General features: G+C 39.5%; 1 protein-coding gene across 1 annotated transcript in view; it reads right to left on the reverse strand.

The window, feature by feature from the left end:
- The window catches only part of ZC3H6 (zinc finger CCCH-type containing 6), a 60,434-nt gene extending 47,505 nt beyond the window's left edge, over positions 1-12,929 (reverse strand). The window contains exon 1 of the mRNA XM_055241284.2: positions 12,506-12,929. Within this exon, the coding sequence (XP_055097259.1) occupies positions 12,506-12,537 (32 nt within the window). The 5' untranslated portion in view covers positions 12,538-12,929. The remainder of the gene's footprint in view (positions 1-12,505) is intronic.
- Between the last annotated feature and the right edge of the window lie 180 nt (positions 12,930-13,109).

The following is a 13,109-nucleotide window of genomic DNA, read 5'->3' on the forward strand; positions in this document are numbered from 1 at the left end:
ATAAAATGGAGTATGACATCTAGTCATCACAGGGATTATGGTGACAATAGATGTTAATGATGATTCAAAGTAACCAAGTAAAGGATAAATCAGCAACTGTCTAGTAAAACAGAAAGGCATGCCATGTATTTTATGTACAAAGAGTTCCTTCAAAATGTTTCCAACGGCCGGGAGCGGTGGCTCACGCCTGTAATCCCAGCACTTTGGGAGGCTGAGGTGGGTGGATCACGAGGTCAGGAGATCTCGAGCATCCTGGCTAACACAGTGAAACCCCGTCTCTACTAAAAATACAAAAAAATTAGCCGGGCGTGGTGGCATGCACCTGTAGTCCCAGCTACGCGGGAGGCTGAGGCAGGAGAATAGCATGAACCCGGGAGGCAGAGCTTGCAGTGAGCCGAGATTGCGCCACTGCACCTCCAGCCTGGGCGACAGAACGAGACTCCGTCTCAAAAAAAAAAAAAAATTTCCAACAAATTGGTTTTTGATTAAAAAAATCTGATAATTATTAATTATCTGCCCCCATCCAATGCAAGATGGAAGTAGTGCTGAACATTAATCTAGAAAATTAAGAATTTTTAAATATATCCATAAGCTTGTATGTTTGACATCATGAAGAAAACCACACTATTCCTAAAATATATTATACGTTATGCCATAAGCAGAGACAGACTATTGCATGAATAAACCAAACTGTGAATTAGCTTGCCATAGCTTTTTTTTTTAACATTTTAAAAGTTATTATTTTTATATTTCATTTACTGTCTTGGGTATCTAAGCTAGAATTGATTTACTTTCATTACCTTTCAAATTATCCTCTTGATTTAGGCTTTCAGTGCAGACTGGATAACTAGAAATTCCACAGAAACAAATCTCAGAAAATAAAATTCCCCTAGATTATGAGTATCAGAAAATAATCTTCTAGGTGTCATGACATCAAAAGTTTAAAAAGTTGATACTTTCCACAATATTTTCATATAGCAGTTCTCTAGAAATGCTTACTGGATGAACCTAAAATGAACCAGAGTGAAACCGCCTGTTACCCAGTAATATCCCAATGGGCATTTGGTCTGTAAATACCTAATATCCCAATCCAGTATCTGCTACTAGATTAACTGTAATTGTAAGGTACGCAACTGGGGGGCATAGGGGAGTAGATTTTTTAAAATAAATGTTCCAAATTACACTTTGGCCTAAGTATTCAGCCAAAGTATGCTTCTTCAATTCTGCCTTGGCCATCTCAAGTCATTTTTGGTATCTCTGAATGTCACATGGTCAGAGATTGCATGATCATTCAGTTACCATCATATCTAAACAGTATAATAAAAATCTGGCCAGGCACAGTGTCACACCTATAAGCCCAGCACTTTGGAAGGCCAAAGCAGGCAGATCGCTTGAGCCCAGGAGCTTAAGACTAGCCTGGGCAACATGGCAAAACCCTGTCTCTACCAAAAATGCAAAATTTAGTCGGGCGTGGTGGTGTGCACCCATAGTCCCAGCTACTTGGGAGGCTGAGGCAGGACAATCGCCCGAACTCGGGAGGCGGAGGTTACAGTGCGCCGAGATTGCACCACTTGCACTTCAGCCTGGATGACAGAGCCAACCTCGTTTCCAAAAAAAAAGTGAGTTGTGCGCTGGGTCGCCAAGATGTCATTCCCAAAGTATACTCCTTCGCACCTGGCCACTATGCCCTCAACCCAGCCAAATAGGACATATTTTCGGAAAGCTGGCGGGCGCAAGCCAAGTGGTTGACCATTAAGAGCCTGGCTGAAACCTGCTTACCCTAACTGCTGAGGGCTCATCGAAAATCCTGCCTTGATTCCTTGGACCTATGCAAGATCAGCAAATGTCTTTCCTAATTTCAGACCCACTCCTAAAAACTCACTCTTGGGAGCTCTGTGTGGAATTGGGCCCCTCTTCTTCTGGTACTATGTTTTCAAAACTGACAGGGATAGGAAAGAAAAACTTATCTGGGAAGGAAAATTGGGTCCAACATTTAACCTGTCACATTAAGTCTGGCAATGATGACTATATGTATTCTTGCTTAAATAAATCGTCTATTAATCATTAAACAAACAACAACAGAAAGTGAGAATTTTTTTTTTTTTTTGAGACGGAGTCTTGCTCTGTCGCCCAGGCTGCTCACTGTAGCCTCCGCCTCCTGGATTCAAGCAGTTCTCCTGTCTCAGCCTCCCAAGTAGCTGGGATTACAGGCACACGCCACCACACCCAGCTAATTTTTGTATTTTTAGTAGAGATGGGGTTTCACCATGTTAGCCAGGCTGGTCTTGAACTCCTGACCTCAGGTGATCCACCCTCGACCTTCCACAGTGCTGGGATTACAGGCGTGAGCCACTACACCCGGCCCGAGAATATTTTTTCAAGTATGTCATTTAGGTGCAGTGGCTCATGCCCGTAATTCCAGCACTTTGGGAGGCTGAGGCCAGCAGATCCCTTGAGGCTGGGAGTTTAAGACCAGCCTGGCCAACATGGTGAAACCCCGTCTCTACCAAAAAATACAAAAATTAGCCGGGTGTGGCATTGTGGGCCTGTAGTCCCGGCTACTCAGGAGGCTGAAGCAGGGGAATAATTTGAACCTGAAAGGCAGAGGTTACAGTGAGCCAAGATCCTACCACTGCACTCCAGCCTGGGTGACAGAGTTAGATGCTGTTTCAAAAAAAAAAAAAAAAAAAATTTACTCAGTATTTGAATATTCATTTTTCAATTTAAGGTGTTTTATATAAAACTTGGAATGAAAATCTTTTTGTGTCACTTTGTTAAAATTTTCTCAATTAGATGAAGTATAAATGTACATTAATGCAAGAAGAAAATGTCACAATGATTATGAATGCTATTTATGTACAAAAGAAAGTAACAATTTTCAAATAGGCAAATAATAGTGTAATAATATTGAGAGAGTTAGCTAATGAATTTAAGAAGAATATTAAATCCTTTTTCAGATGACAATTACAAAAACTTTAATAAAAAATACACAGCAGAATAGAGATTTTAGATCATAATTTCAATTGCATTCAGTTGTCATACCACTATGAATTATACTAAACAAAATCATTTCTAAAGACTACATTTAATTTTTAGTTATTTTATTCCATGAATTTTTTTTCTTCCTTTTTTTTCTGAGACTCACTCAAAATCCATGAATCTTCTATGAGAAAATCTTATTTGGGGATTCTTCACATTTTTTTGTAGACAAATTAAAAGCAGAATGTTAACTCTACCACTTCAGAATTTTATGAGGAGGAAAACCTCCAAAACTTAGGTACAACATAATAATTTTTGCTCCAGATATTAAATATGTGTATACAATTTATATACACACACATGTATATAAACACAGACACATATAAAGATGTTAGAGGAAGAAAGTTCCTCCACCTATTTTGTATTCCACTAACTTCAGTGGAAAGTGACCCTCAATTTAGTGTCTGTATGTGCATGACAGCAATCACAGGAACAATCTAGCAACAGGCAGCACTGAGAAAATTATCATTACTGCATTATAATGTCCTACTCTTAAAATAAGATTACTAATATTTCTAAGAACAAATTATAATAACTTCAGGGATAACATTTCATATCTTCACATATGCCAGAAGTTTACTCTATGATGATGATACTTCTGCTCCAGCTTTAACAAATACTGGTTTTCACACTTGGCCATTTGGCATTCAAAAAAGGGGTATTTTGTGCACTAAATGTACAGCCAAAATATGTAGGTAATTCCTATGTCAATTCATTATTTCATTCCATTTTCATGTGCTTATATAAAACATAATTTTAAAAGAGGATCTTATATATTCCAAGGATGTAGAAAACAACTCACAGCCTCCCTTATGGGTCTAACAGGAGATATCATAAAAAACTCAATCCCACACAGAAGCACCAGTGATCTAATAACATTTTATTGTTAACTGCCAATAATCAAGAAAAATCCATGCAAGAAAAGTGTTAGTTCTTCTGATCTCTATGAATTTTCAATGAATTCCCTTCACCGGCTGAAACTTGTAAACAATAGAATTGCTTTCCATAGGTAAAAACTTACAGATCTAAGTTAGCTAGACTTGACTTCATAGTCTCTTAAAATATAAAGATTATTAACATCCTTATACATTAAAATTTTAATATTTTAAGCTTTAGAAAAAGGTATATTTTAAGATTTAGACAAGTGTCACATAAGATGAATTTTTAATTAACTAAGATGAAATTGTCTGTGATTCAGTAATATCCAAAATAAAAAAATTTATAAATGCCCAAAATCTCAATCCAGCAACTGATACCAGAGTAACTATCCTTATGAAGCAAGGGAAAGATGGCTGAAACTGAATGCCATAGATAGGCTGTGGTTCTCACTCAGCTGCTTAGTCATCTTGGACAAGTTATTTGCCCTTCCAAGTCTGTTTCCTAAACTGTTAAAATGAATATATTAATATCTTCTCTGTCTATATGTACCAAATGAAGTTATGGAAATTATAAACTCTGATATATGTAAAATATTGAGTATCATGAGGGTTCCAAATCTAGGATCTTTATTTTCATACCAACTTTATGAATAGACTGTGATTGATTTTTATGTAGTTTTATGTTTACTTTTAATGTTTACTCTCTTTAGAAACTACTTGGAACTTGATTATTTATTTATTTATTTGCCACTCAAGAATGTGGGTATGATTTATGAAAGTATATTAACAGTTATCTGAAGTACTAATGTTAAGCTAGAACTCAAATTACAAATAAAGAAAAACAAAACAAATATAAAATCATTTATAATAGAGAAAGCTTGCTCTTTGCCAAGAGTAATAACAATCTGCTGAAATCATTATTGTTAGTCACTTAATGACTACTGTCTTGGTTGGTACACATCAGCAGCAGTCAAATAACACCTCCCAGAACCCAACCACCCAAAAACAGATATTGGGAATAAGAATGTCCTCAGAAAGCTCAACTGTAAAACTAAAACATAAACCAGAACATAGATTAGGAAGTCAAGCACAGAGGATCAAGTAAAAGATAGGACTAAATTTAAGATACTAACATGCAATGAAAAGAAATATATCTACCAGAAATACGAAGGTGAGTAGTTTGGTAAGCAATGGAAGCAGTGAAAAAGGAAAGGTACAAAACACTATCATGTAAGCATTAACCAGGAGAAAGGATATCCTATAAGGCAGATTGATGTAAGTAACTGCTTGACAAATATATCATGGAGCTGAGGTTATCACTTTATCACAGCCGATGCCATTTAAAACTTCTAGTCATTTATAATTAACTCCCTTGTTGTTATCTCATGATCTTGTTCAGTAGGCAACTATTGAAATTTGGTTTTCCATTCAGCATTCTACATTGAAAGAATACACTCCCTGATGTACAATTCTAGTCCTTATTTTACTTGAATAAACTGGCGCTCTCTTGTGATGGGGATGTATATGCTCAGATAAGAGTGTGGGCTCTGGAATCAGGTTACTTTGAGTTCCTACTGACTTACTTTGTGATCTTGGGAAATTTACCAATCTGTTGTCTGTTTCCTCATCTGTAGAAAGGGGGCCTAATAATAGGACCTATTTCCCAGGGTTGTTGTGAGGATTAAACAATTCATGTAAAGCACTTAAAACAGTACCTGTCACATAGCAAGTGCTAAACAAATGCTAGCCTGGTTATTATTTTTGAACATGAATTAACATTCCTGTGTCTGATCGCACTGACAATGATCAGTTTCTAAATCTAAAACACTAAAGCAGGGCCACTGTGTTGCACAACTCCGGGGGCATCAATGCACAAGAGAACAGAGTTCTCCGGCCACTCTGAACTCATGGCATGACCTGGTGAATTCAAGGTCACCCACCTGTGAGGTTCTTTTTGGTAGCCAATCTGTCCAAGTGAAAACTTGACTTAAGAGTCATAAACCTAAAATGTCTACCCTAGTGAGGCAGATCTCCTAAATAAGTGGGGCACACCTTGAGTGGTGAGTTTGCCAAGAAACTGAGTGATAAGACTGTGGAGTGTAGAGCACAAGTCAAGCCTTAAATGCTTTCAAATACAGATATTTTAAGACATTCTGTCAGGCTAAAACAGCAGTATAGGCAGATTTTAGGCCTGAAGTCCACCAGTTTGCAAACCCTGAAGCACCCTTTCATTCAAACCTTAAAATACTTTAACTTAAGATAATGTATATCCTGTGACCTATTTTTAACCTTTATTTTTCTTTACTGCTCTGTGACTATCCCTTCTTTTCTCCTCCCTTGGTTTCCAAAAAGTTCTGTGCTCTTCTCCATACCTCTTGACACACATACCTTGAGTGGTATCATTCATTTCAACTAACATTTCAATCAGCTAAAAATTCCAGATATTTATATCCAACTCTATCAATGCTAAGAAATACCTCACGAATTGTGCCTGTCTACTTTCTCACTGCCAATGCCTTTGGTCAAGTCCTCATCTGATTTCTAGACATTTACAATAGCTTTGGCTTATTCTATTCTCTCATTGTCCACATCCAGCCACCAGCAAATCCTATTGGTTCTAACACCAATCAAACCATATCCACAATCCAACCATTTTCACCTAAACCATCATCATCTGTTACCTAAATTACCACAGCAGTTCCTTTTACTATTCATTTACCTCATTTACCATACTACTTATTTACCATATACCATAGAGGATTCTGTCCCTCCTCTGTTTAATCCCCCATTAGCTCCCAGGTCACTCAAGAGTGAAATCCAAGGTCCACACAATGGCTTACAAGGCCCTATACAATTGCCTATTACCCCTCTAATTTATTCTCTTATTACTCTCCCCCTTGCTCATTCTTTTCTCTGGCCACATCCCTTGTGTTTTTCTCAATTATACCAGGCTCATTCCTGGTCCAGGCTTTCTCTACCTCCCACTCCCTTTATATGGATGCTCTTTCCTCAAATGTCTTGGGTCTGGATTATTGTCTTGTATCAGAGCTCTTTGCTCAAATGTTACTTTCATAAGTGCTTCCCTAAACACCCTCCCCACATCCACTTGACTCCCCATCTCCCTTCCTGCTTTATCACCATCGAACACATCTGTTTTTCATGTTTATTTTCTGTCTCTCCCAAGAAAATGTAAGCTTCATTAAAGCAAGGTTTTTTTTCTTTATTGCTGTATTCCTGATCCTAGAACAATATGTATTAAGCTTCATGTTTAATGAAAATGACTGAAAAGCTTCCTAACTTGTCTTCCTTCTACTGATCTCCCCTTCTGTAGTCCACTTCCTCCTATCCCCCAGGTAGTATACCAAAAAATGCATCTGATCATTCTCCTGCTTAAAAGACTTTGATACGGCCGGGCGCGGTGGCTCACGCTTGTAATCCCAGCACTTTGGGAGGCCGAGGCGGGCGGATCACGAGGTCAGGAGATCGAGGCCACGGTGAAACCCCGTCTCTACTAAAAATATAAAAAATTAGCCGGGCGTGGTGGCGGGCGCCTGTAGTCCCAGCTACTCGGAGAGGCTGAGGCAGGAGAATGGCGTGAACCCGGGAGACGGAGCTTGCAGTGAGCCGAGATTGAGCCACTGCATTCCAGCCTGGGCGACAGAGCGAGACTCCGTCTCAAAAAAAAAAAAAAAAAAAAAAAAAAAAGACTTTGATGGGATCCCCACATCCTTCATGGTCTGGCCCCAAATTTAATCCGTTTCCCCATTCCCCAAAATAGTTGTACACTCTCCACATACTAATACTTTTATCATCCCTGAACCTACTTGTGCCATTTATCCATGCTTTTCGTGTATCTCTGTATTTACTTGGCCAAAGTTTTATTCATCCTCCAGGTCTAGTTATGCCATGATGTCTCCCAGAAGCCTTCATCTGTGTACCCCCACAGCACTCAGTTCAGGCCTCCATTATAGTACTTGTGCTATACTATGTATTCACCAATCTGTTTCTGCAACTAGATTATAAGATCCCAGAGAGCAAGTTCATGATGTTGTGTCCAGAGTTGTTTTACCAGTGCTTAATACTGTACTTGGCAGAGAGGAAACACTGTAAGTCTGAAGAATGAAAATGTAATGAATGAAATTTTAAAATGAATGAAATAATTTGTTTATGAGAGGTTGGGGGAAAAAAGAGTCTTCCTAAGAGTCAGAGTGCTTCACAATATCAAACCTGAGACCTGATATAGTTTTTACATTTGCTAAAGAAAAATTTCCTTTAGTAATTTCAACAATAGTTCAATTAGTGGATTCAGGAATCAAAAGTAAGTTAATGGCTAGTCAGGTATTTACTCCACCGAACATACTAATTTACAAACCAGATATTGTGTGGAGCAAAAAGTGTACTCTAATCTGAGAAAAGGCATCTGCAATTTTTTAAATTAAAATTGATTTTTTTAAGTGGGAGGGAAAATTGAAAATGCTCTAGTGCAACTACTTCATTTCACAAATGAAAGAAATCATGAAAAGGGGAAGAGCATTAACCCAAGTTAGAAGATCAGGATCAGTACCAAGGTTTTATTCAAAATGAAGGGCTCTCTCTCAAATGTAACACATTACAATTACAAACTACTCAAGAATTAAAGCCCAGAACTTACTCCATTACTTTGCTGTGCAAACTTAACGAAGAGTGAAGATAATATTGCAAGTAGGAAAATAATATTGCAAGACTGAAAATAATAATACCTGGGTTCTTATCTAGGTTGTATTTGTGAGATCTCAGACAATTCACTGAACCTTCTAATACTACCTTAATTAACTACCACATGGCATTAATGTGAGAATCAAATGAAAGCCCTGTTGCAAATGAAAAGTATAATCATCTTTTCCATCCTCATCCTTTCAGGTTCTCCAGTGCAGTCTCTTAGCAAATTTTCAATCTATATGGGGGGCCATAAACCACTTGCAATTCTGACTAGTTGGACTTTTGTTGTTCTTGTAGTACAGGACAGAAAGCTTCGAGGGAAGGGTACGGAGGTTGTTTATACATTATAAACCTCCTCCCAAAGGAGAGTATTATCCATATCACCTATCAATTAAAGACTCTTTGAGACTCACAAGCTCTTAAAAGTTTCATGTTAAAAAATTATCTTTTTCCCCAGTACAAGCCCTACAAAACCTTTTACCATTAGTATATTTCAGAAAATTCTTTAACAATTACTTGGGTTATATTTATCTTTTCCTACTCTACTACAGATGTGTCCAAAGCAGGGACTCATAGTATTTCATCTTCAGGAGTTGTGAATTGTTTTAATTGGGTCAACATCCAGTTGAAATATAAAACTAAGCGGCTGGAGTCCTGCCTGAGAGAACTGAATGAAAAAGAACTGAACGATGAGAGACCAGAATTATACTTCCCCCTGATTTCCCCCAACTCTTTCTTCTCTCTGTCTATTATATATTTCTAAAGACCTTTAGAAACTAGGCTCTGGGCTTATGCAAAAGTCCTCTACTACATTCTACGTAGCCACAAGTTTATTTACAAGTATTTTTATATTAATAACATTTTATAAAATACAATGTTTTAACTCCAGGTGTGAAAATATTTAAAGGAAAGTACACTAAATGGATATATTTTTAAAAATTATTCATTTGGCAAACAATTTTGTACAAAATGCTCACTATATAACATGTAAAAGGCCGGACGTGGTGGCTCACGCCTGTAATCCCAACACTCTGGGAGGCTGAAATGGGAGGATGGCTGGAGCCCAGGAGTTCGAAACCAGCCTAGGCATATAGCGAAACTATTTCTTTAACGGAGAAAAAAATTATGCATTCTGTGAATTCCATTTACGTTTAGAATCTCATTCTCACATAAACAGTAATATTTTAATTTGCATAAAATCAAAGCAATTGTAAATATAAATCATAGGCTTTTTTTTCCTGCATACACAATATGCTTTAATATTTGAAAATGTTATAAAAAGAATATCCTTGGCTGGGCACAGTGGCTCACGCCTGTAATCCCAGAACTTTGGGAGGCCAAGGCTGGTGGATCACTTGAGGTCAGGAGTTCAAGACCAGCCTGTCCAACATGGTGAAACGCGGTCTCTACTAAAAATACAAAAAATTAGCCAGGTGTGGTGGCGGGTGCCTGTAATCCCAGCTACTCGGGAGGCTGAGGCAGGAGAATGGTGTGAACGTGGGAGGTGGAGCTTGCAGTGAACTGAGACAGTGCCACTGCACTCCAGCCTGGGCCACAGAGTGAGACTCTATCTCAAAATAAATAAATAAATAAAAATAAAATCCTTGAGACAAAGCCTAGCTCCACATACCAAGTTTCATATATTTTTCTCCATTTAATTCACAGAAACTTTTATAACAGCATAAAATAGCTATAATATGGAAAGATACAGTATTTTGGGAGCCCGCAGATTAGTCCATTTTTTCCCCAAATTTCTTAAGAATTTCCCAGGGAGCCTATGAAAAATATCCTAGAGATTCTGATTCAGTTGCTGAGGGCAGAACAAAAATTTATTCCCCAAAGTGATTCTCACGATTAACTATCATTGGGAAACACTGATCGAGTACAGCGGTTCTCAATTTGGCACATATTAGAACTTCCTGGGGAGCTTTTAGAACTCTTAAAACCCAGGCTGAGGTCCAGACCAACAGAAATAGCGCCAATACTTTAAAGAAAAAAAGTCCCCCAGGGAAGGTTTAGAACCATTGATCTGATCTTGTAGAATTTTTCCTGACTTCTAGTTCACTTTGTTTTTGATGTAGTTGTTTTGTTTTTCATGTGGGTTGACAAAAAAAGTGTGAAAAAAAAAAAACCATCTCCTTCATCTCAGCACAATGATGCCACTTAACAATTGGCTAAGTTAAAGTAGAGCTAACCTTTTTGTTTCAGAAATCACTAGAAAATACTTTTAGTCCGAATTTTAAATAAAATAGACTAATCTTAATCTTTAGCTCCTACTACCAACCTATTAACATATCTTACAAATAATTCTTTAAAGTTTTCTTTCTAACCTCTAAACCAGTATTTTAAAATTTCAAATTCTTTAAAAAGTCTGTCATCATAGTTCCTTACCAGCAAAATTATTTTGATACTTGAATTTGATGACATGGTTTTTTTATGATGTACAATACATAACTCCATATACTGAAGTTACTTTGTGCACTGAGAGGGGAACAGATATCCTTCTTCCACATTAAAAAAAAAAAAGGATTTTAGGCTCCATTAGCAAAACCCCATCATTGGTTTGTCCATACCTCAAGAGCAAGGTATTGGTCAACCCATTCTAAGAATTTCCTTTTTAATACAAAAGATAACATTAAAAAAATCATTAAAAATGTGCCAAGTGCAAGCTTATCATTTTTAAGAGTGCATTTTACTTTCCAAAAATTATTACACTTTGATTGACGTGCCCTCTGGGAATCTACCTTTATTATTACAATACTGAAGTTGTTGAAATACCATTTTTATCACTCTGAAGATTGCTAGGTATTCAGATATTTCAAATTTCAGCAGTGTTTGTGATTTTTGCTTCTGGGTTTTAAAAAACGTGTTTAGGATGCTTTACCAAGCCGATCACATTACTACAGATAAAACTTCAGCAATGTATATAGTCTATAGCAAAATGTATATTTTTGATTACTTGTATTCACAAAGGAGTAATTGTGAGGTTCTAGATTTTTCAAATTAATATTCTAAGTAAGAATCAGATGCAATAGATTTTGTTTCAGTAAGTTTAATGAATGAAAGCCCCCCTTTCGCATTTTAAAGATATATACGAATGAAAATTTGAATTATAACCAAAATTTAAGTATGCCACAGTATACTTTGTAAATGTCCCCAAACTCGAATGGAATCAAGAATGTGCCTCTTAAGGCACAGAGCAAAAATAAAAAATCAGAATCTCAATATGCAAGTGATACACACCATCTAGAAAATTGGGCTAGCCGGAATAATCCATGGAGTTTTTCCGTTAGGGTAAAACTGTGCTAAACTAAGTTTCTGCAAAGCCTAAGTATTTTGTGTTAACATATTGAACTTGAAACTTGCCATCTCAAATTCCAAGGGATAAGACTGTATACAACAGATGGCCTTTTGGGGCTGCTTAAAACTTCCCTGAAAACCAAATATGTTTATTTTTTAGAGGTGTTCTCGGTTCTCGGGAAGTAGTCAAATACCAAAACACCCGTTCCTGAAAATTCCTGGCTGGTCCTATCTGGCCGGGAGCACCGACACCTGGACGGGAAGAGGCAGGACCTCAGCACCTAGCCGGGACGCTGAGAGCCGCCCGGCGCACACGGAGCCCGCCCGGAAGCGGGGGGCTCGCACGTGCCCGGCCGGGGGCGGGGCCGGCGCCGGCGAGCAGCGACCCCGGCTCGGGGAGGCGGGCGCGGCCGGGCCGACCTCCCCCGCGGCCGCGATCCAGCAGTTTACATAAGGGTGCGCGTCATGGAACTGACGGAGCCACACAGAGACGTCTAGGTCATGCAGGAGGCGCCCGGCCCCGGCCCGCTCCCGCCGCCCCAGACCCCTCCTCTCATCCGACAGAAAGACAGACAAGAAGGGTTCCCGACCTGTCGTGCCCTGCATGTTCAGAGTCTGTCATGTTTGGTCAAGAACGGGGCGGGGCTGGAGGGCAGGTCTGCGAGGCCGGCGGCGGCGGGGCGCGGGGAAGACCCCTGCGCCGCCTGCGGGAACCTGCTCCCGGCCGCCGCCGACAGGTGACGAAGTGGTAAAAACTCACGGTTACTAGTGAGCGACACAGACACAGACTTTCCAGTCTATTAACAACCACGCCAGAGAGGTGGGGCTCTAACTGCAAACACTGGGCAACGGCCCCGCGCTGCCGGCGCTGCCGCTCTAGTCTCTATTCGCCGCCGGTGGCTGTGGCGTGGGAGCGGGCGGGCGGCGTGCAGCGACGCGGGGATTTGGACAGTGGCCGTAACGGTGATTTCTCCTCACCAACATGGCGGCACCCGAAACAGGCGGCTCGAGAAAATGGCGCCGGCCGCAACACCTTGCCCGGGACTAAATGGCAAGAGAGATTCCTCCGCGAGCCGCGGCCCTTGCCCCGCCCGCCGGGCTCGAGCGCGTTGATCATTGGAGGAGAGTGCCCGTCAATCACCTGCAGGGGCGGGTCTTCGCCCGTCTCTGTGCAGCGGCGGAGGCGGCAGCCTA

This window comes from Symphalangus syndactylus, chromosome 14 (genome assembly GCF_028878055.3).
Source record: "Symphalangus syndactylus isolate Jambi chromosome 14, NHGRI_mSymSyn1-v2.1_pri, whole genome shotgun sequence".
In the NCBI taxonomy this organism is placed as follows: Eukaryota; Metazoa; Chordata; class Mammalia; order Primates; family Hylobatidae; genus Symphalangus; species Symphalangus syndactylus.